A 22,759-nucleotide genomic window follows, 5' to 3' on the forward strand; every position below is an offset into this window, starting at 1 on the left:
ACTCTGACATCACAGCAGCTCTGAACATACTCACAAGCCTGACGGAAGCCACATTGACGAGCGATTGGCCATGTTTTAATCACGCTCGCGCCACTTTCATATGGCATTTAACACCCGCACAGTCCGACGAGGTCATTAGGAGAATCTCGGATCTCAGCCGATCTGAACGGCCTGGATATTCAACGTTAGAGCAATTAAAGAATTTGATATCAGAGCAAGTGCTTAACTTCACATCAGGGCAGGAGAACACTTCCACGACTGCGCATCAAACACGCTACGAACATCCTTCTGTAGAAACCGATGACGACTCTCAAGCGGACCGAACAGAACGGGGGTTTTCTTGAAATGGGAGGTAATTAGCACGTAGTAACGGCACATGCTTGAACATCACGGGGCTGTTGGCTCAGATTTTAGAATGGCGTTTGGGTTATTTTCAAATTCCTGATTATACCTCGTAGCGGCGTATCTCGCTACTCTAAATCGTTGATTTCCTGATATCACACCTAGAATGTCGATGTATGTAGTCAGTCTATGCCTCACGCGGTTCGTGTATGGGAGATTTTGCCTTTCAACCTGAACATAACAGTGGCATCCTGAGGTCGTTCAAAGAGCCGACTGCCTGCATTCCTCAATTGAGGCAACTCGCATGTCCACGGTTTGTAGTTGATTCGATCTTGTAATCAGATGATTTCAGCAAACCTGAACGACCGAGCAGAGATTTAAAGCGACTAAATACGATCATTATCCCACTTCCGCTCAATCATACTGCGCAGCATAAGATGGCGACAAGTTATTACCCAGAATCACCCCTGAGTGCTGATCGCATCACGGCATTCGTGAATACACTTCTCAGCTTAACGAAAGCCATAAGCATCAGTAGTCTGCCCTGCTTTACGACTGCTTGTAACGCCTTTAAAGAGCAGCTAACAGACGACCAGCTCGATCATGTTGTCGGTAGACTCTTGCAGCTTGATATCACTATGCAAGATGGGTACAAACATATGGAGTGCATTGGAAAGTATCTTGAATATGACGAAGGCGTTGCCTTCGAATATTGTGAGTGATAGTTCAGCAAGGTAAACGTTGTCGATTTCATATTAATCTTATTGGTTATAGTAAGCACCGGGGACCTTATGCACAAGTTTTGTCTCTATTGGGAGGCGATCGACCAGGCTGATGGCAAAGATCTGACTTGGAAGAGGTATGTCAGGACTGATGTACTTACAGGTCTGCTCAGAGACTGTGTTGCATGCGACATACTCGATGCGACGCGTAGTGAGTCTCCCGCGGAAGATAACATCGGTTACGAGCTGATGATTAGCAGCGTATAGAGGACCCCGAGGACGAGCAAATGTGGTTGAGATACATGCGGCATTGTTCATGAACAGAGAAAGAAACAGAGCGGTGTCAAACCCGACGCTGGATTTATGGCGTAAGCTGATTGCCAGTTATGCACTTCGGCAAAAGGGCAATACTTCATCCGGGCAGACACATACCTATGCCTCCGGCCAGGCTAATAGTTCTACATCCAAGCAGACGCGCGATTCGGATTCGGAGCAAACGCACTCTTCTGGGCTTGTGCAGACGGACAACCAAGCAGGCTTCGAATTTCAGCCCGTAGAAACTGATGAGGACGCTCCATCGAACTGAGGAGATCGGAGACTTTCTTTATAAAGAGGGTAATTAGCACGTAGCAATAGCCACATACTTGGAAAACGCACTGGCAGTATCGTTGTAGCAATCTAAATATCAGCGTGTAGCCCTTGTACAATCGTCTTCGCCTCGTCCTGCAACCTCTTGACCAAACTCCCAGCATCCTCAACACTATGCACAAGCCCTACCGCAGCCCCGGCATACGTAGCCAGTCGTCCCTCCGGACCCCACCCTGCATCACCCGACTTCTCAGCCTCTTCATGAAGCTTCTTCAGTTCCTCGAATGGAACACCCGCTTGGTGATCATGCCAGCTCTTATTTGTAATACCGCGCGGGCTATATTGCTCCGGCCAGCCCACCGTACCTCGCAGATGATTGTACAGCATAGTCTTAGTAGTACTCTGAGCACCATCCGTAGCGCGTACAACTTCATTCTGATACCCTTTGCCGATCCGCGCTTCGGTAGATGCAAGGAAGCGCGTACCCATAGCTACACCGTGTGCCCCAAGAGCAAGTGCAGCAGCTACACCTCGGCCGTCGGCGATGCCTCCAGCAGCTATCAATGAGATACCAGAACCGCGGATGCCATCTGCGACTTCAGGGAAGAGCGTCATGATGCCCATGCCATCTGTGGCTCTTCCGTGACCTCCTGCTTCTGCGCCTTGGATGACTAGTACGTCTGGCCGATGGTCGCTTTTCGCAGCTTCTATGCTCTCCTTCAGTGTGCCGACCTGAATCCAGATATGAATATCAGGTGATACCTCCCGGAGGCGCGCCGTCCATTCATCCAACTCTTCCTGCCCATGTCGAGGCGCGAACAGCCAAGCAGCGCAAGGATGGTGTTCTTTCACTGCCTTGGTTGCTGAATTGAGATCCCCATTCCAGAGCTGGAATCCAACACCCACCGGTAATCGCTTTCCAGACTGATATACGTCTGGAAAAGCAGAACCTGATGTCTCCTTCAGCAGTTTGCGCAATGTCTCCAGGTCTGTAGCGGTATCTTCAGGCTTTGCGCCAGGCCCAATGAATCCTAGGCCACCAGCCTTGGACACTGCAAGAGCTAGGCGCAGACCAGACATGACGCGCATCGGCGCTCCGACGATGAAGGGTGATGTGATCCAAGGGAATACAGCGCTGAAATGTTTACGCGCTGCACCGAAACTCATCGCATTGCGTATTGTGTTCATCTAGACAATCTGTTGTGACCTAAGACGAGGTATTGGAAACTTCGTGGGTGCGTGACGAAGAGAGCCGATGACGTTGGCTCAGCACCAGCGCCCACCATCGTGGCATGCAGCTTTACATTACCTAGCCATACTGGAAAACGATGGTACATTTCCACGGAGAAGGCTCCTTCGTGGTGCTCGAGTTACGTCAGAGCACACGGAAAAGCACGAAAAGGACGCGCCCGCGTCTGGGGCGCGTTGAGATGACTAATGAGGGGAAGGTGTCGGGCCGACTACTCATGCTAGCCGAACCACACCTGCCCTCGTAATACATACAACCTGCGTGGCGCTTTCGCACAGCAACCTCCAGGAGTGAAAGTGCCGTAGTAATGCCGAGTACCTGAGTGTCTATCACCTCTTGAGCGGCTATACTCGACGCGCTTTTCCTTCATCGGCGGAGTAAATCCACTCCGCTAAGTACCCACCGGATCTTCCGGTTTACTCGTCCGAGATCTGGCACCTACAGACATACTAGTCCTACTCATTAGGTTCAGCACATATGAGAAGAAACCCTCCACGGTGGTTTCTTGAGACATCCAGTGGAGACAAGTCGGGCGCTGTTGTTACGTTGACATGTCAGAGATGTCAGATAGTCAGAAAGTACATAATCGTACCCTGGCTAGCCTGACATGTAGCAACAATATCCTAACTCCGCACTACGTACCCCATGCGACTATCGGTTAGTACCACCGTATAGACCGTATTGCGTGCCTCTTATGGTCCTGGCAATGTATCTGGATTCTAGTCAAGTTGAAACCGGACGAACAAACGGCATCGCTCTGTTGATTTATATATCCATCATTGGTAGGATAAATCTTACATTCCATCATCATCACCTTACAACAGCACATTCATCAACAGCAAAACCCTCAACTCATCAACATGCCCATCAAAGTAGGACTCATCGGCCTCAGTTCCGTCACTGGCGAAATCTCCGCCAGTCCAGGAGACAGCTGGGCAGCCAGGTATATACACTACTTCCTAACTCCCAGTCCCAATCCCCACTAACCCACGCACGCAGTGCTCATCTTCCTTACCTTTTGGCCTCAGCGCACTACGAAATCACCGCTCTGTGCAACTCCAGCGTTTCATCCGCCCAAGCAGCTATCAAACGCTACAACCTGCCCCCAACCACAAAATCCTACGGCAGCCCCGACGATCTCGCCCAGGACCCAGATGTCAACCTCGTCGTCTGCTCCGTTCGAGTAGACAGACACTACGCCCTGCTCATGCCAAGTATCAAAGCAGGCAAAGACGTCTTCGTCGAATGGCCCCTCGCGTCCAACCTGTCCCAAGCCCAGGAAATGCACGCCGCAGCCCAGAAGAGCGGATCCAAGACTATCGTTGGTCTGCAATCGCGCTCCAGCCCCTTCATCCGCAAGATGAAGCAACTCGTCGCGGACAAGACCATCGGTGATATCCTCAGTTCCACGTTGACTTTCGAGATGGGATGGCCTGGTGATGTTGAACCGCCTGCCAACGACTTCATGACCAAGAAAGAGAGCGGTGGGAGTTTCCTCAGCATCATCGTTGGCCATACCGCGGATGCCGTATTCCACGCCCTGGGTGGCCTGGAAGAATGTTCCGCATTGTTGACCACCCGTTGGCCAGAGACGAAACTGCTCAAAGCAGATATGAGTTTCGACCGCATTGCCAAGCGCGAAACACCCGATCACGTCATGCTCCAAGGCATTCTCCGCAACAACTCCGCGCCCATCTCCATGGCGTTGCGACACGGCAAAACCTTCAAAGACACTCCCGGTCTCGTATGGCGCGTTTTTGGAACGAAGGGCGAGATCCGACTTACTTCTGCGACGATGCTGAATATTGGCATGGGCGGAGAGAAGATCGAGGTGTACAATCATGAGAAGGATGTTGTGGAGACGGTGGAGGTGGAGTATGACGAGGTGGTTAGGGAGTTGACGCCGATGGCGAAGAATGTGGGCATGTTGTATGAGGGGTTTGTTAAGGGGAAGAGTGTAGAGGAAGGATTTGTGGATTTCGCGCAGGCGGTGGAGTGGCATGCGGCTATTGATCAGATGGAAAAGGCCAGTGAAGGGAGGAAGTGGGTGAAGATAGTGGGTTGAGGGGTATGGGACGGTGGGCAGAGTGTCAGAGGATTGAGATGGGTAGAAACAGGGCACATTCGTTCAGAGTACATGATCTTTCGTGTGAGCGGATAATGCGCATATACATTGACTTCAAGTTCTGTCTAGACTAAACCTCCCCACCCTCACTTCCCGCCACATGGTATCCAAAAAAGCCCACATGTCAACCGCCATAATCCATAAACAATCATAAAGGTATCAGCCAACCTCAAAGTCAGCCGCGCTAGCTAGCGCCATGCTCAAACAGCATTCATTTGCATGAAGGGTATCCAAACCTTGTGTCCAAAAAAAAATCAAGAAAAAGCAAAAGCAACCCCTCCGTCCAACAGAGTGGCCGCCCAGAATCATCAGAATCGTAAAACCATCAAACTTTCAATAAGCTTGATAAACTCCCTGCCGCATATGGTCAGGAACAATGTTCTTCTACTCTCGCAGCAAGCCGCCAATGCCGAGACCTACACCTTGATCGACGCGTCCGCGCTTCGGCGGACTTGTCTGAGTGCGGAGATCCGCTGTCGAGGGCATGCGGCCGCGCTTTAGCTCGCCGGCACGGGTTAGACCGGAGCCTTTCTTGACTTGGCCGAAGATTTTGCTTTGGACGAGGTTGCTTGGCTGGGCTGATGGTGGGGCAGACATCATGCCTTTGGTGGGTGGTGCTCTTTGCAGGAGGTTGCGTGCCATTTGGCTGGCCTGGGATTCGGGGACGTCATCTTCCTCGCGGTCGGTAAAGGCTTCCTCTTCGTCAACGCTGGAAGCGGTGATGGTGGAGTTGCTGCTTTGGCGACGGGTGTTGGATGGCTTGGCTTGGTAGTGCGCTGGTGGTGCAGATTGGGGGATGTTGGTTGGCACAAAAAGTGGCGGTGTGCGGGGTACCTGAGGGTAGGCAGCTCTGCGGTTCGGGGTCTGTGGCAGCGATGACATGGACTGCGCGCCGCGCTGGTGACTGAAGCGTGATCTGGGTGCGTGTTGCCTGATGGGGGTCGTGGGCGCAGTAGCGACCTCCTGACTCAGCATCTTGTCGGCTAGGAGAAGAGCTTCGAAGTTGTTCTGACTTCTGCTTTCCTCGGACAGAGCAGGCGGCACACGGCTGCCGCGATTTCTGGGAGTTGGCTGATGAGGTGTGCCGTAATTCGACCGCGGTGAAGACTGTTCGATCTGCTCAAGAAGAGGTGCGATGTGGTCGCGATTCTTACGAATCCTCGTCTTCAGACGATCATTCTCATCCAAGAGGCTAGCAAGCTCGCCCTCACGGTGCTCAGTCAGACGTTTTTGCTGCTCAAGCATGTCGCGAAGCTCCTCGTTCTCACTCTGCAACATCTGGTTCTGGCGACCCATCTCTGATAGCAAGACTGCGTTGGCTGCATTGGCAGACTCTTGGTAGGTCTGCTCTGGGGTGGCCATGTTATTGCGGCGCTTCTCTTCAGCTTGCTGCAGAACGTCAAGCTCTCTCTGAGCCATGGCCAGCTCGACAGCCATGCGGCTGGCGGACTCCTGACTCTCCATTACAGCCATGTTGTACTGAAGCTTGTAGTGGGCTGCGGAGAGTCGCATGTCGCGTAATGCATTGGAGAGACTGTTGACCATGGTTCTCAGCTCCTCAGCAGAAGCACTGTTGACTTGGTCCTGCGGGTAGAGACCTGCACCCATGTCTGTCAGGGCAGACGGCTGATTGGGCAGTTTGCTGGTTGGTGGGGGGGACGTGAGCTGTGGAGTCGGGGGAGTAGGCGTCCTCATGACTGCACGCATGTTTGGGATCTGAGAAGAGGGTGGAGGGGTCATGGAAGAGGTAGTCCGGGGTGCGGGGGAGGTAAACTTGTGGTCTGGGGATGCAAGTTTTGACATTGCGAGCGCTGCCGACTCAGCGGGCGATGGAGAACAAAGCTTGGGTGGTGTTTCGGGTTGTGCGTTCTCAGTCGTAGGCATCAACGAGTCCTGGTACTGCGTTCCGTGGGACTCCATTCTGCCTCAGGCGCAATTGGCCCAAGCAGTGCGACACACGTCAGGAAGATATGGAGGCGGTGTTTGGTCGAGAAGAACTGCGCTTTGTCCAGTCCAACTGTGACACGCGGGGGGAGAGGTGTCAAAGAGCTGGGGGAGCTGGCGTGGTGGGCGACGCGGTAGAGGTGACGAATACGATACGGTGGGTGCAGGGGTGCGCGTCGATGCGCGTTTGCCAAAAAGAAGTCGCGGGGGTTATGCGACCGTGATAGCGTGCAAACGGCAGCGAACAGGTGTTTGCAGAAGACAGGGCGCTCGTAACGGGTGTGTTGGGTGTGTGGGTGACGATGTCGTCGGTGCGGAAGGCGCGTGGAGCGAGGTTGAGGAAGGACCGCCGGGCGTCCCTGCTCAGTACCAACCGGCGCTAGGCCCGACCTGTCAGCGCAACAGAAACATGGCTCTCCCTTTGGTTTCACGGGGCAACGGTCGCCTCCCGCTCGCTCAGACGCCCCTCTGCACCCGGCGCGGAGAATTGGTTCTCGAAAAGCAACCTGGCGACAAGTGGAGGACCCTTAATCTGGTTGGACGTGTGTTTCGCCTGTGCCGTCTTGCATGAACGACTTCCCAACCCTTAGGCGTTGCATCGTATAGCGCGCTGTCTGACAGCATCACCATGGACCAGTCCTCGTCCATTCCGCGCCCGTCTGGGATCCCACGCCCGGCACCCGCTTCGCGACTCCCTGTGCTCAGGCCCTCCAACAGCCATTCCCAGCTGCGCGCGCCCGCCTCGACGGAACAATTGCGCAAGAAGCCGTCCCTGTCGTCCATATCGCGCCCGACCACGTCGACGCTGCAGAAGAAGACGTCGAGAGCATCCCTTGCTTACTCCAGCAACCCCCTGACGGCCTCGAGCCCTGTACCTGACAATGCAGCCTCCAAACGGTCATCCATCGCGCCCTCGTCGAACCGCAGGGCGAGCGGCATTCCCAACTTCGGCTCAAGGCGGACCTCGACCGCCGCCTCAAGTACCAGCGACGCGCCCGTCTTCAAGCGGCCATTTGCCCGTCCACCGTCACGTCAGACGAATGCATCGCGCTCATCCTCGATCGCTCCTGCCAAAGAGGATGATACACTGGGAAGCCTAGAGGGCTTTAGGTCAGCCTCGAGGGCATCCTCGCGAGCAAGCTCGAGAGCCGGGTTCCGCGATAACGATCCCGAACCGGAACATGCGGATTCAGCTATCGACGATTTGTCCAGTCCAATCAGTCCTGTGAAGCCGGAGAAGAGAAAGGGTCGCCCATCGCTCTCAGAGCGCACGGCAGAGACTCTGTCCAACCTGCCATCCTCGCCAGCACCCGGCAAGGGAAGACGTAGATCGAGCTTCTTCAACGCCGACAACAGCATGGCCCCTCCGGTGCGACCCGGATCCGCCATGTCGAACAGCAACGGCAGCAGGCCATCCACGAGTGATGGTGCCCCCCACCCAATACCAGCTACACCCAAGCGATTTGGTGCTCCCTCCAACAGGCTGTCTATGACTGCACCTGGAAAGAGAAGCGTTAGTGCAAATGTCAGCACACCCGCTGCAACGCCAAGTAGGCGTACTTCGATGCTACAGCCTATGTCGACTGTGAAGAAGCAGCCATTGGCTCCGGCGCAGAACCTACAGAACACACCTAAACCGCGTCCGCTGACGAATAGCAAGAGTCTCACGGGCATGCGAACACCCCGATCTCGGCCGTCCCTCAACAACGTCTTCGGTCAAGCGATCTCACCGCCCGGCACTGCTACATCCTCACCAGCCCGGGATACTCCGGTCAAGAAAACACCTGATACCGTGCGAAAGGTCCCAAGCTCTTCCACTGCACTGCGCGACCAGATTGCGAAAGCGAGAGCTGCGAAGAAGGCAGACGTCGAAGAAGCACCCGCTGAAGCACCGCCAAAACCCGCCAGCTCGTCCAATGCATTGAGGGAACAGATTGCAAAGGCTAGGGCAGCTGCGAAGCAGGCAAAGGCTGAGCCGGTGAGGAACAGCACTCCACCCACCGATGTTATCGTGCCCGATCCTGCCGAGATTGCGACCTTTGACTTTGGTCTCGATGACGATCCCTTCAACCAGCGCCCCAAGGGTGGCAAGTCTGTACTGCGCAGACGCATTGATACCGCCCGATCAGATGGCCGCCTCAACATCGCTGCGATGGGACTGAAGGAGATTCCTGACGACGTACTTTCCATGTACATTTACGACCCCAACGATACCAAGGTGGCCTGGGGCGAGGTAGTAGACCTGTCTACTATCCTGGCTGCAGACAACGAGCTTGAGATTCTTCCCGACAGCATGTTCCCTGATGTATCAGTTGAAGACATGATTGATTCGGATGAGGCTGGACCTCAATTCGGAGGTGTACAGAGCATTGACTTCCACGGTAACATGCTGCGAGAGTTGCCCGTAGGCTTGAGACGACTTACGCAGCTCTCGAAGTTGAACCTTGTAAGTCACACTATCAGTAAAATCCATCAGATCCTGTAGCTAACATCGCCTAGTCACGGAACAAGTTGCCTATGGAGATGTTGGACGTAATCGCTCAGATCCCCACCTTGAGGGAGTTGAAGCTGGCAGAAAACGACCTCAACGGAGATCTCTCATCAGCGATATGCGATCTCACAGCATTAGAGGTCCTCGAGCTGCAATCGAACAAGTTGACAAGCATACCGGCAGACATGCAGCGTTTGACGCAGTTGCGGACACTTAATGTGTCGGACAACCAGCTCCGATCCCTTCCTAGCGAAGTCTTTTCCGCAACCCTTGTCGAGCTTCAAGCGTCGAAGAACCGTCTGGAGGGTACACTTCTCAGCCTGAGCTCAGTACCTCATCTACAGGAACTCAACGTCGCACAAAACTCTCTCACGTCTCTGTGCGATGGCGATGTGGTTGAATTGCCTGCTCTCAAGACGCTCAATGTCTCCACGAATAGACTTACGTCGTTCCCTGAAGTATCGACCTGGATCAGTATGACGGCGCTACTAGTCGGCGAGAACAAACTCTCAACCTTACCAGAGGGATTCGTGACGCTTCAACAATTACGTACTGCAGACTTCACGGGCAACGATATCACTCAGCTTGATGAGAAGATTGCCTTGATGGAACATCTAGAACATCTCACAGTTGCAGCTAACCCGTTGCGCGATCGTAAATTTCTTACTATGGGCACCGATGATATCAAACGCGATCTGGCATCGCGACTACCAGCGGAGGTCTCAGCCGACGTGGATGACGAATTCGAGAATGGTGTCACAGAAGAGGCTCAGCCGAAGTGGCAACTCACACCGTCAGGAACGTTGGACCTCGCGGACAAGAGTATGTCTGAACTAGAGATGGATGAAGTCACCATGGATGTCATGGTCAACGGCCTGCGTCAATTGCATCTGCAGCGCAACAAGTTCGAGATCATTCCCTCTATAGCGGCGCATTTCGAACACTTGACATTACTCGATCTGTCTAGGAACAGCATCGAAGTTCCTCTGTCAGCACCCATCGAACTTCCCCAACTGCGCGATCTCCGTCTCGCCAGCAACAAGATCAACTCTCTGACGCATCTGACAACATACCTCACAGCGCCTCTCCTCGTGACGCTGGACGTATCGATCAACCGTCTCGCCGGTGCCCTTCCAACGCTCCATGTAGCCTTCCCCGCGCTCACCACCCTCCTCGCATCCGACAATAGAATCTCCGAGGTCACGCCCGAAAGCTTGCACAACCTTAGGATTGTAAATCTGGGCAACAACGACATTGAGCGTCTGGAACCGCGAATTGGATTACTGCAAGGCACCCTGACAGGCTTTGAAGTGGAAGGCAATAAGTTCAGGGTACCCAACCGACAGGTGCTGCAGAAGGGCACTGATGCTGTTCTGACCTGGCTCAGAGACAAGATTCCCAGGGAGAGTTGGACGAGTGCGCAGAGTTCTAACACCGAGTTCTTCGATGCCGATGATGGTGGCTTTTGATCCTTGATTCTTCTTATTAGGGTGGTGGTTTGAAGGTTCTTGGGCACTTGTGCGGTTTCTCTTCTTTGGATAACTTTAGCGTTTTTGTAATGTCTTCGTGTATATTTATGTACTCACTACAGGCGAGTACTATAGGGATGTTTAGATTATTGTGTTCAGTTTACTTCGAATGGATGCAGCGATACTTTCAGGAATGAGCAGTTCCCAGTCGATTGTATCAGTGTGATCAAGTTTCACATCATCGTTGAAGCAGTGAAGTACCCAGTACAGCCACACGGATGAGGATAATGCTCAAGAAAACCAGACTAATCGACGAGGACACCACGGTGACTTTCGCAACAGAAAACTTAGTTCCAGTATCGAGTCGTCGTTGGTGATGCAGCGCAAGCCGACCCACCACGCTAGTGTCGGCGTCGGCAAAACGTGGCGCCGAAAACTCGGTTGGCCCACTAGCGCTAGGAAGGCTGTCGAAATTGGCGAGCGAACTTCGAGATTTCTTCCTCGACAGCCGTACGATAACTAACCCACAGGTCAGCCATCGAGGTACGTTTACCATCCTCGGAGTGCGCAATCGAACGAGCGCAATCAAATCGAAATCGCCGTCGACACTGCGCGCTTCCACACAACTCTACGAGCGAAGGACGAAGGCTGATTAGGGCAGACAATCCGACACAATGGCGATCAAGCACAACCAGCAGATTCAGAAGAACCATTTCCACAAGGACTGGTGAGTTCGCGATTGGGACACTGGGCACGTTGATGACATTAGGCTAACATTCTCCAGGCAACGCTACGTCCGCTGCCACTTCGACCAGGTAATTCCCCTCTCACGTCGCTGAGAGTAGTGGCGCCTGTGTTCAGATTTCTGACAGTACGATAGCCTGGCAAGAAGAAGTCCAGACGCAATGCTCGCGTTGCCAAGGCTGCGAAGGTAGCCCCCAGGCCCGTCGACAAGCTCAGGCCCGTCGTCCGCTGCCCTACCATCAAGTACAACCGCCGTGTCCGCCCCGGTCGTGGTTTCTCTCTTGTTGAGCTGAAGGGTATGTTGCTCTACCCAATCGCGCAAAGCGCTCCTAACACATAGCAGCCGCTGGTATCCCCCGCAAGTTCGCCCGCACCATCGGTATCTCTGTCGACCCTCGCCGCCAGAACCTCTCCGAGGAGGGCCTCAAGGCCAACGTCGAGCGCCTCCAGGAGTACCGCAAGCGCCTTATCCTCTTCCCCCGCCGCAACGGCAAGACCAAGTCTGGTGACGCTTCCGCCGAGGACGTCAAGGCTGCCAAGAGCGCCGACAACCTCGTCCAGTCCACCGCCGCTGCTCTGCCCATCAAGAACGTCGTCCAACTCGAGGAGGGCCCCATCGGCAACTACGAGGCCACCGAGAACGCCTACAGGAAGCTCCGTGACGCCCGCTCCGAGGCCCGCCTCGTCGGTGTCCGTGAGAAGCGCGCGAAGGCTAAGGCCGAGGAGGCCGACTCCAAGAAGAAATAAGCTATTCACTCAAGTAGCTGCTTGGTTCTTTGCTATGGCTTACGACAATACAAAAGTCAGGATTACGATTCGGCAATGGGTATTCCCAGCGTGGGCTTTCCCAGCATGGGCGGCGTCATGGTTAGGTCTGTCAAATAAATGACAGCATGTGAATGATACCTAGTTTTGCAAATGCAAGCCGTGCCTCCCATTCATCCTAGTCGTTTCTTTCTCTCATTTTTTTTTCAGAACAGCCTTCTCTCTCTACGCTGTAGTGCATTAGCGGCTTATTCGTGACGTGATGTTTGACCGAGGAGTATGAAATCACTATTCTCCTCGGATTCTGATATCGATGATACCTTTCGCGAACGGACGTTGCTAGCGCGGTTCTTGTTGCTATGAGCTCCCCCACCTCACGTTGTCTCCATCACAATACCACAACACCACGCGACAATTGCGCGGTACAATTTACGAAGTCTTCAAGCACTCACTTGGTAAGCACTCCTAATAGTTCCCAGTAAACCGGTAGTCGACACACTCGGGGAAGATAAGCCCTGCGCGCTCGACCTCTACCTTGTATACATCTTAGTGTTGTATCGGCATCCGCACATCCTCTGGAAATCCGATGTATTCTCCTCACATCGTTTAAATCATGGAGAATTCGATGCAAAGCCCTACAGTTGCTGACTCATTGATCAGATCTCAACGTCTTTTTCGCTTTCACGCCTATTTATCTCAACATAACGGTAACTGTTAGTCTCTCTGACCTTTCCCCCTCGAAAAGAAATCAGACTCAAATCCACTATGGTGATCAAGGCCAAGAACCACCCCGCCGCGGCACAAGCAAACCCCACCTCAGCCTTGCCCGCAAACGAAGTGCCGTGTGATCTCAGCGATCAATCAAGCACCAATTCCGGCGACATCATCTACACGCCCCCAGATTCCGGTACCGAAACCGACACGATGGCTTCAACAGCAGGCAACACGGCCGCCTCTCCATCTCTCCAAGCTCCCAAGCAACCAGACGATGGCGGAGGTTCTTTCACCATCACCACGACCCACGGTCCCAAGCCCGTCCTTCAAGACCCCAGTGCCGCCAACATCAGCAAGCGCGAGTACATCTACTTCCTCCCTTACCCTCTGCCACCAAACACCGAGATCCCTTACTCAATCCATCTCCCACACAAGAACCCGCTGAACCTACCATCTCACCAGTTCGAGCCTACATCTACTTTGGTACTAACAAGCCCTAACCACACCTTCGTCGACATTCGTATCTACAAGTCGTTCTCCAAGGACGCCATCAATTCCAACAGCGCTGGTCCCGTGCCCGTCACGGAGAGTACCAACGTAGGTAACTCTGCACACCTGGACTGGGCCTTCACCGGCACTTCCACCAGCGTACCCATCACACCTCCTCCCACCGGCCCACAGCATGGGAAGTCCGCCAAGAAGCTCAAGGAAGAAACTTGGGTAAACGTCACACACTCTACTTGGACTCACTGGCTCGACTCGCGCTTCCCAGTTGGCCACAAGAACATCCCTGTTGATGAGGGCGACATGTATCCCATCGCTCCTGGATTGACGCTGGAGCATGGACACGGATACCATCCGGCGCTTGGTGCGGTTAAGACTCATGAGGAGATGTGGAGGGACGTCGACGCCGTATCTACAAATGAGAAGGGAAGTATGGTTTGTGTGGTTATGCGGTGCCAGGCTGATCACGCGGGTGTCAGAGGTGTGGTCGTAAGGCTGGGACAGTACTGCCAAGGTATTCTCATGTGGGGTGATAAGGTTACCGTTGAGCGATGGGAGTGGGAAGATGGTGAAGGAAAGACTGCGAAGGAGAAGGTTGGTGGGAACGGCGGAAAGTCAGAGGTGGAGAAGTGGAACAGGACTGTGAGGGTGGGTGATGGCTTCTTGCCTTGCGGCGTTACCTTCAGGCCTGAGATCTTGAATGTGGGCACGGTTGTCAAGTTCCAGGACTTTGAGTGGAAGGTTGAGGAATGTTGGGAGTGGAAGTAGATGGGTATGAGCGTGGGCGATATAACTCGTGCATACCGAGTGCAAGAAGATGAGAAGGGTCATGGAGCCTAGTCGACGAAGTTGAGACAGGTGGTCTTTGTATGACTGTATGACATATGAATGACGAAGAGTAGGCACACGTAACTGCCACTAATAGTAATGAAGATCGAAATCTTGCAGATTGCACAAAAGCTGTCCTGATCGCTAAGCCCAAGCTAAACGGTGAACATGCCGCTTGAGTTCAGACCTAAAAGGGTACGTCAAGCGCAATTGCAGACATCCTAACAACACACCTGGGCAAGAAGCACAGTCAACGTCGAAGGTCGCAAAACTTCCAACGCGTCAGTACGATCATCTGACACCGGCTTGATGAAGCATTGCATATCATTATGCATCTCAGAAGTTCCTTTCTTCTCCTTGCATTGTGGCGGCCCGGCACCCTAGCCTCTTCAACTATGAACACAGCCTGGTCGAACGCTCAGAAGCCTCTAGCTCCTCAAAGAGATACGTTAAAGGGCGACCATACTGTCATCTTGGGAGCAGGTGTCATTGGACTCGCGACGGCCTACCAGCTGGCTCTTGCTCATCAAGAGGCTGCCAACGCGACGACCAGGCCACACGGCAAGATCATCGTCGTCGAACGAGCCGCGCACATCAGTCCTGCTTCTTCTGGTCAAGCGACAGGTGGACTTGGAGATTTTGGTTTCGCGAGCGGTTTCGCTGATTTAGGCGTTCTGTCCTACAAACTGTTCCAGGAACTTGCTCCCGCGAATGGAACGAAGGAGTTCGGCTTTAGCGAGTCTATGATCTACCGCATCATACCAGACAACTTCACGGGTTCGCCTCAGTCACCTGATAGTTGGGGTCCAAGTCCTCCTGTTGAACAGCCTGTGTCTGGGCTTCCCGATTGGATTAGATCGAAGGGCCACTGGTCGGTGCAGCGTGTGGCTGTGCCCCCTCATACATCGCATCTGTATGTCTACCTTCTGATCACGATGGCTTTCAGACTAACTGATAAGCGATCCCATTCAGTTCTGCCAGTTTCTCTACCAAGAGTGCAAGAAACTGGGCGTAGAGTTCATCTTCAACGCGAATGCAACATCAGTTCAGGCGGCACCAGGAGCGAAACATTTCACGAGCATCCAGATCAAGCAACGAGATAACGACTCGCTCAAGATCCCCTGCAGAAGCCTAGTCATAGCAGCTGGCCCTTGGTCCCCACGCGTCTACTCAACACTCTTCCCACACGCGTCTTTCCGACTACCAATGAACTCCACAGCCTCAGCCGGAAACCATTTCCGCGTTCGCACACCTAAATGGAAGCCTGAAGATGACGAGAAGGGAAGTGAACAAGTCTTCTTTCAAAGCGATGTTCCAGGTAGACAAGGCCTCGATATCACCAGTTCCCCGGGAGGTGAGTTGTATGTCGGTGGGTGGGGAGCGGCACCGGAAGAACTTCCAGAACTTGCGGAGGATGTGCACGCGCAGCTGGGTGAGATTGAGAGGATGATGGAGATTGTCAAGGGGTATCTGAGAGTGCCGGAGGATGACGAGTTGGAAGTTTTTGCGGTGGGGAGGTGTTATAGGCCGCTTGCAACGTTTGGACATCCGATAGTCACGAGGGTTGACTGGGAGTTGCTGGGAATGGATGACAATCACAAGGAGGTGGGCAATCTTGATGATAGTCGGTACAATTCCGGGGGTCTGTTCCTCAATACGGCCCATTTCGATGATGGTGTGACACTATCGCTTGGAAGTGGAAAGGTGATGAGCGAGCTATTGTTGGGTATACAGCCTTCGGTTGATGTTTCGGGATTGGGACTGAGCTGAGTTCGCTTTGTAGTCTCACTGATGGTGGAAGAATGATGACTATTGCGAAATGACGTTGTGAGACAAATTACAAGCCATGAGGTTCTCCATACCCGAGCCAGTGCAGTACCAAATGAAGAAATATTAATCACCATGACGCTTCGCGCATATGTAACCACCTAGAGCCCGAAAGTTGTACGGTAGCATGACAAGATTCTCGATTTCGAAGATGTTCTCGTTACTATTGGCGAGGTGAGCGTTGGCCCACCGCTCCTTCCCCAAGGGTCGAGCGCCAAGGTTGCCTACTCGTCAGCAAACGCTTGAAACCATATCGCTTGATAGACGCCCTCTCACCTACCATCTACCATCGCCAAATCGAAATCGCTGATTCGCCTCGGAGAGCGGTCGATCGTGCCGAGACGCAAGAAGGCGCCATGAGTGCCAACACTCGAACAGATAGCTTGCTGAAGGTCTTGAAAAAGCTGGCTGAAGCGGACCGCGGACCCATCGTTGAGCATCTCCCGCCCGACGAAGTGCGAAACGCATTTCTACTCCTCCTTCGCGAGCATGACGAAGTTTCAGGTACATCCCATATTGCCGCCTTTGGTGAACATACTGACCCAAGCTTACTTCCTGCAGTACCGCTACCTCAGGCGCTCGCCCATACTTCTTTGGCCATACATCAGACTGTGCCCGCACACGAGCCGAATGCTATGCCCAAGAAGCGGGGCACTTCTGCAGCAACTCCAGATGAAACGAAGCGAGCAAAGGTCGAAGCAGCTGTGCAGCAAGGCGTCGAAAACATTGAAGCACACGTGATTGTAAAGAAAGAGACGGAAATAATTGACATTGCTAGCGACAGCGAAGAACCCGAACCCGAAGCCGAAGACGAAGCCGAAGCCATCGAGTCTTTAGATACCAAACATGTACGCCAGCCAGTCGATCTTCCGATGTATCTGCATATTCCTACTGAGTCGGGACAAAACATTGTGAAGGACTTGGGTGAACTTCCCGTCTCAGTTGAAGCTGAGCTGAAGCGTCGGTGGAAAGTAATGTGGTCGTCGCAACAGTTCAGGAGACACAGATACGCGACTTGTACGATATTTCCAGCAAGGTACATGGAAAAGCGGCGGTGCATCCGAAACACGGTCGCAGGCAGTGGATGTGACCAAGACAAGATGTACAGCCAAGGCGGCGGGTACAGAGAGGCCGCAGACAACAGATGCATGAAAGTTCAGGAACCTTGCGCTTACATCTCCGAGCATGACGGACAATACATTATACTCATAGTACCTCTACCAAAGGTCCGTCGACAAGGCAAGGATTGGAAGGAGCTTGGCTATTGGGTGCTGTGAGAGAGAGGACGGGAGGTTTCGCAGGTCGTCGATCAGTCAGAGCAGTGAAGCTTCTCGGTTCGCTGTGTTGATCAAATATTGAGAGACTTCGATGGAGAAGTGTACGAGATATGTGCAGCTCTCTGGCGATTATGATGGAAGCGCACCATCTGAGTCTTCGAACTGAGATTTCGACCCACTAGGAAGAACCAGAATCATGAGCAGAATTGAGCAATAGAAATGCACTTACGCATATCCAGACAACCATGAATGTAGACCACGACTTGACTGCTTGATCGCCGCCGCCCCCGGTGTTTCGTTAAAGTAAATAGCACTAAGAGCGCATGTTAAGAGCGCGTGAGCGCGTCCATAAATATTCCCAATTAGGATCAACGTTGACCCACTACGGATGGCACAATATCTTCCTCGACCCCGGTGAATCGTATGCATGACACTGCCCGAATATTGGATAGAGAACAAGCAGCAGTTGTAAATAAAGCCTGCCCTTGTGGTCAGTTAGAATTGCGATTAGGCACCAATGAACCCCATTGAAACGCGAGAATGAAGGGAATGACAGAGGCCCTGAGGGAAAGGGATCGTGGGGCGATTGGAACACACTTACAGATATCTGGAATGTCGCGAGCGCGGACTGAGTACTGACTCCCTGAACGCCGATGCTATGCAATGTAGAAAGGTCCCAACTATGACCTTATCCTGGTTATGAGTGCAGTGACAGTGTCAATGTCAAGATAAGAACGATGAACGCGTGTCTTTCAAACAGCATCCACAGCCACCCATCCACCACTCCAAATGCCATCCGTCTTACAGCCAGGACAGCTCGCAGGGTTGCATCCGGTTGGCTTTGTGAAGTCGTACTCCTCCCATGTAATCTCGTCTACCTTTTCCTCATCCGCCATGGCTGTGTCCTCTTCCTTCTTGACCTCAGCCTCTGCAACAGGCATCGCAGCAGCGACAGGTACTTCCACACTCTTCTCAGGCACATCCTCCGTCTTCACCACCACAACCTCAGCCTTCTCCTCCACCCCATCCTTCCCACCAACCGCAACCCCAACCTTCTTAAACCTACCCCCCGCCGCAGCATTCCCACCACCCCCAATCTTCGTAAACCGACTTCCAACCCCCGGCTTCTTATTCGCGTTCTCAACATCTATACTCCGCATCTCTAGCCCCTGCTTCGGCTTGTTGCTTTCGGTATCGTTGGAGGCAGTCAGTTTCTTCATGTCGGAGAGACGTTGGCGGTGGTTGTGGTCGTAGGAGCGGAGGTGGTTTTCGTAGTCGAGTTGCCGTGGGTAGCCTTTGTCGCAGATTGTGCAGTTGAAGAGGCGGACGGCCGCGGGGAGGGGGTTGTTTCGCTGAGAGAGGTGTTAGTGATGCGTGGGTGAGGGTAGGGTCGGGGAGACGTACTGGTGGCATGGTCGCGTCTATGTGAGGTGTGTCGCGTTGTAGGGATGTGAGTGAGGCGTTGTATCACCCGTAATAGCAGTTCGTAAACGAGTCGTGAGATTGCGGGATCTTGAGGTCGTGAAGTCGTGCAGTCGCGTAGTCGCGTGTGGTGATAGAACATTTGGTGTTGCGGCTCAACAGCACGCGCCTCGGCTCAAGCATGCAGCGCCCCACTTATATCTTCACCGAATCAACGTCATTCCATGTCTCAGCAACGTAGCATTTCCCTTACCTCGCAACACCACGACACAGACCACAAGATGGAGAAGAGTCCAGGTCTGCCACCGGTAGAGGACGACGAGTTCGGCGTCATGGGCCTTACCGAAGTCGACCCTTCGCCCGTCGACACACCAGAAGAGTTGAAAGTAAATCAATATTTCCCGGTTCCGGATGAGGAACGACCTGAGAAAGAGACGGAAGAGATGAGAGGCATAAGAAGGATGAACACATTGGGACTGCGGTTAGGTGACCACGGGCCTGCTTGGTGGCGTATGTCTTCTCACATTCCCCATCTATGGAGCTGCAATGCTAACACCACTCCCCAGTCCTCCGCATACAAAAGTACTCCTCCTACACCTTCACAGCCTTCGCCGCCCTCCACATAACAAACGTCTCCATAATACCGCTCGCTACACGCTCTGTCCTCGAATCAAACCGCTACCTCCTGCTCACACGACCATACTACCAATCTGCTCTGACCGAACCCCTCCTCGTTGGCCTCCCCCTCGTCGCACACATCACATCCGGAATTGCACTACGGCTATGGAGAAGGCGACAAGCGTTGAAAAGATACGGCGCCGAGACACGGACTGATAAGCGCACGATTCCTTGGCCAGCACTGAGTGGGACGAGTGCGTTGGGTTATGCTTTGGTGCCTTTTGCTAGCTTCCATATCTGGACTACGAGAATTCTTCCGTTGTATGCGCATGGTGACTCTTCGCTGATTAACCTGCAATACATCTCCCATGGCTTCGCACTACACCCCGCTGTTTCCTTCACCGGTTTCACAGCACTGGTAGGAGTCGGGGTGTGGCATTTCGTCTGGGGCGCAGCAAAATGGTTGGGCTTTGCACCCAGCCAGGTCAAGCACACGGAAGAGAACAGAGCTCTGATCCGGAAGAGGAGATGGTACACTATCAACGGCATTAGCGCAGCTCTGACAGCACTATGGCTTGCGGGTGGTTTGGGTGTCGTTGGACGAGACGGCAAGATGGTGGGCTGGATAGGCAAAGAGTATGATGAGTTGTACAAGTATCTTCCGATCGTTGGACGATGGGTAGGACAATAAGAGGAATGTGTGGTGCGAGTTTTGCATTGTAGTATACCCTTGATAGCGCATCGACAATAGTCTACACTTTCTCGCAAGAGCACTCGACTCCACTTTCTCAATAGTCGATGTAAATTCTTCCTTCCAGCGGCCGCAGCATTTGTCCCATCGCCTTCCCATACGAACTCACAAGCAGCTTCAACCCCTCAACATCACAGACGATCGCCCGTTCCTCGGTCGTGAAGTTCAACACAACAAGCGCCATTTTCCCCTCACACCTCTTCCGATAGATAAACAGCTCCTTGCCCTCCGGATCCACCAGCTCAAACGAGCCATACACGAAAACATCTCTATGCTCTTTCCGCAAGCGGAGTACTTGCTTATAAAACGAAAGCACACTCCCCTCATCCTTCTCCTGCACCGCCGCATTGATAATACCATACTCGTCATGCACCCTCATCCATGGCTTTCCCGTCGAAAATCCACTGTTGGTACTGTCATCCCATTGAAAAGGCAACCGCGCATGATCCCTAGCCATGCGCTGTAAACCCCTCTTTATCCTTTCTTTACGCGTAGGATCCGTCCCGTTCTCCGCTAAACGCACAGCTTCGGCCCAGTAATTCTGGCTCTCGACGTCTTTGTACTCTGTTTTTATATCCCAGGATGACGGCGCGTTGATCATACCGATTTCCTGGCCTTGGAACAGGAACAAACTGCCCGATTGACCGATTAGCCACAAAGCGAGTAGTTTGCCGCTGGCGACTCGCCATTCGGGTGCGTCGTTGGCGAAGCGGGAGATACTGCGGCCGTTGTCGTGATTTTCGTTGAAGACGGTTGTCCATGCATCTGTACCCTCGATGAAACATTGCCATTTCTCTACTATGCGCTTCATTCCTGGTAGTGTCCAAGTAGCGTAGTCGTACTTGTTGTCAGAGCCTGGTGGGCCTTGCCCGAGGTGCGTGATGTCGAATTGGAAAACCATGTCTAGTTCCTTTTGTGCGGCGCTGATGTAGGGGAGAACAGAGGAGGGGTCGGGACATAAGGAGAGTTCGCCGACTGTTACGAGGGGTTGGTTGTCGTAGGTGCGGTAGTGGGAGAGGACGGTATGATTCATTTCTTTGATGAACTCGTGGATCCGGGGTCCGTTGCACCACATTTGTGCGGCGGGTTGGATGGAGCTGGTTGGGTCGGTGATGGGCGCGTCTGCGAAAGGGAGGACTTTGGAATACTTGTTTACGGTGTCTACGCGGAAGCCGTCGATGCCTTTGTCGAGCCAGAAGCGCATTGCTGAGTCGTATATCGCCTGCCGGCAGTCTTCGTTTTCCCAGTTTAGGTCTGGCTGGGACTTGTCATAGAGATGGAGGTAGTACTCTTTTGTGTGCTCATCCCAAGTCCAGGTTCCACCGGCGAAATATGAGCGATAGTTGGTGGGCGGCATGCGGTTGCCTTGTTCGTTGTAGCGTGCTGGCTGCCAGAAGTACCAGTCTCTTTTCGGATTATCTCTGGAACTCCTGCTTTCCTGGAACCAATGGTGCTGATCACTCGTATGGTTTACAACTAGGTCGAGGATGATCTTCATATCGTTATCGTGGCAGGCTTTGATGAGTTTCTCTACATCCTTGACAGTGCCGTACGGTGCATAAACGCCTTCATAGTCGGAAACATCGTAGCCCTGTCATAGTGAGGTGTGAGGTCAGCGACGTTCTATATATCCCGTACATCGTGTTCCTCACCATATCAATCTGCGGTGAGTCGAACATGGGCGAAAGCCATACCACATCTACACCAAGGGACGCGATGTAGCTGGTCTTCTCAAGGATACCCGGGATATCTCCCCAACCATCGCCATCACTGTCCTTGAAAGATGCCGGGTAGATTTGATAAAATGTTGCTTCCTTCCACCACACGCGTTTGTGGTAAGAGAGGTCCACGTGTGGTGACATGATAGTTGACGGACAAATTATGTGTACTGAGCTTGGGGTATCAGTGACTGTAAGACTTGGTGGATGCAGGCTATCCGTAAGCGGGTATGATCCATGGATTGATGGGAAGTTACTGGTGGAAGCCAGGCAGTAGCAAGATGATGACCGTTTGGTGTACGGAGTGGGAGGTGAAGGAGAGAAGTCGTTACGGGCTCGAGTAAACTACACTTTGGTCTGTACTCCGTCCCAATGATCATCGTCATGCAGTCCATTTAATAGTCACTCTCATTCGTCGTTTTGGTGACTACTTGTAAACGGTTGGCACCCTGGTGCGAGTCGTGTTAGCCCCGCAATGTGGCGTCCGTGTTCCTTCCGTGTTGCTTCCGCATCGCCTCCGCCTTGGCTCCGCGAAAATCTATTGGTATGCCGAACCACCATAGGCCATCCGCGTCGCTTCTGATCATTCGGCAACAAAAGAGCTCGTAATTACGAGAAATTTGGCGTTCTCTGGTGCTGTTGGGTTAATTTTGGGCGTAGT

General features: G+C 53.1%; 10 protein-coding genes across 10 annotated transcripts; 6 read left to right on the forward strand and 4 right to left on the reverse strand.

The window, feature by feature from the left end:
• Positions 1–1,742: 1,742 nt before the first annotated feature.
• On the reverse strand, positions 1,743–2,840 carry J4E86_002918 (uncharacterized protein; the record flags this gene model as incomplete). The annotated part of the gene is made up of 1 exon (XM_051443474.1): positions 1,743–2,840. One exon carries the CDS (start codon positions 2,838–2,840, stop codon positions 1,743–1,745), a length of 1,098 nt encoding a protein of 365 aa, XP_051304969.1.
• Positions 2,841–3,761: 921 nt separating this feature from the next.
• J4E86_002919 (uncharacterized protein) lies at positions 3,762–4,966 on the forward strand (the record flags this gene model as incomplete). The annotated part of the gene is made up of 2 exons (XM_051443475.1): positions 3,762–3,844; positions 3,901–4,966. The coding sequence occupies 2 exons, from the start codon at positions 3,762–3,764 to the stop codon at positions 4,964–4,966; spliced, it is 1,149 nt and encodes a 382-aa protein (XP_051304970.1).
• Positions 4,967–5,410: 444 nt separating this feature from the next.
• J4E86_002920 (uncharacterized protein) lies at positions 5,411–6,946 on the reverse strand (the record flags this gene model as incomplete). Its single annotated transcript, XM_051443476.1, has 1 exon — positions 5,411–6,946. The coding sequence occupies one exon, from the start codon at positions 6,944–6,946 to the stop codon at positions 5,411–5,413; it is 1,536 nt and encodes a 511-aa protein (XP_051304971.1).
• A 652-nt stretch (positions 6,947–7,598) lies between these two features.
• J4E86_002921 (uncharacterized protein) lies at positions 7,599–10,930 on the forward strand (the record flags this gene model as incomplete). Its single annotated transcript, XM_051443477.1, has 2 exons — positions 7,599–9,416; positions 9,470–10,930. The coding sequence occupies 2 exons, from the start codon at positions 7,599–7,601 to the stop codon at positions 10,928–10,930; spliced, it is 3,279 nt and encodes a 1,092-aa protein (XP_051304972.1).
• A 674-nt stretch (positions 10,931–11,604) lies between these two features.
• J4E86_002922 (uncharacterized protein) lies at positions 11,605–12,421 on the forward strand (the record flags this gene model as incomplete). The annotated part of the gene is made up of 4 exons (XM_051443478.1): positions 11,605–11,657; positions 11,715–11,745; positions 11,811–11,970; positions 12,018–12,421. 4 exons carry the CDS (start codon positions 11,605–11,607, stop codon positions 12,419–12,421), a joined length of 648 nt encoding a protein of 215 aa, XP_051304973.1.
• A 783-nt stretch (positions 12,422–13,204) lies between these two features.
• Positions 13,205–14,425, forward strand: J4E86_002923 (uncharacterized protein; the record flags this gene model as incomplete). Its single annotated transcript, XM_051443479.1, has 1 exon — positions 13,205–14,425. One exon carries the CDS (start codon positions 13,205–13,207, stop codon positions 14,423–14,425), a length of 1,221 nt encoding a protein of 406 aa, XP_051304974.1.
• Positions 14,426–14,880: 455 nt separating this feature from the next.
• J4E86_002924 (uncharacterized protein) lies at positions 14,881–17,589 on the forward strand (the record flags this gene model as incomplete). Its single annotated transcript, XM_051443480.1, has 5 exons — positions 14,881–15,398; positions 15,445–16,211; positions 16,577–16,816; positions 16,874–17,329; positions 17,390–17,589. The coding sequence occupies 5 exons, from the start codon at positions 14,881–14,883 to the stop codon at positions 17,587–17,589; spliced, it is 2,181 nt and encodes a 726-aa protein (XP_051304975.1).
• Positions 17,590–18,341: 752 nt separating this feature from the next.
• J4E86_002925 (uncharacterized protein) lies at positions 18,342–19,002 on the reverse strand (the record flags this gene model as incomplete). The annotated part of the gene is made up of 2 exons (XM_051443481.1): positions 18,342–18,941; positions 18,994–19,002. The coding sequence occupies 2 exons, from the start codon at positions 19,000–19,002 to the stop codon at positions 18,342–18,344; spliced, it is 609 nt and encodes a 202-aa protein (XP_051304976.1).
• A 290-nt stretch (positions 19,003–19,292) lies between these two features.
• Positions 19,293–20,320, forward strand: J4E86_002926 (uncharacterized protein; the record flags this gene model as incomplete). The annotated part of the gene is made up of 2 exons (XM_051443482.1): positions 19,293–19,521; positions 19,578–20,320. 2 exons carry the CDS (start codon positions 19,293–19,295, stop codon positions 20,318–20,320), a joined length of 972 nt encoding a protein of 323 aa, XP_051304977.1.
• Positions 20,321–20,417: 97 nt separating this feature from the next.
• Positions 20,418–22,242, reverse strand: J4E86_002927 (uncharacterized protein; the record flags this gene model as incomplete). The annotated part of the gene is made up of 2 exons (XM_051443483.1): positions 20,418–21,971; positions 22,033–22,242. The coding sequence occupies 2 exons, from the start codon at positions 22,240–22,242 to the stop codon at positions 20,418–20,420; spliced, it is 1,764 nt and encodes a 587-aa protein (XP_051304978.1).
• Between the last annotated feature and the right edge of the window lie 517 nt (positions 22,243–22,759).

Source organism: Alternaria arbusti (genome assembly GCF_024043155.1).
Source record: "Alternaria arbusti strain BMP 1465 chromosome Unknown scaffold_3, whole genome shotgun sequence".
NCBI lineage: Eukaryota > Fungi > Ascomycota > Dothideomycetes > Pleosporales > Pleosporaceae > Alternaria > Alternaria arbusti.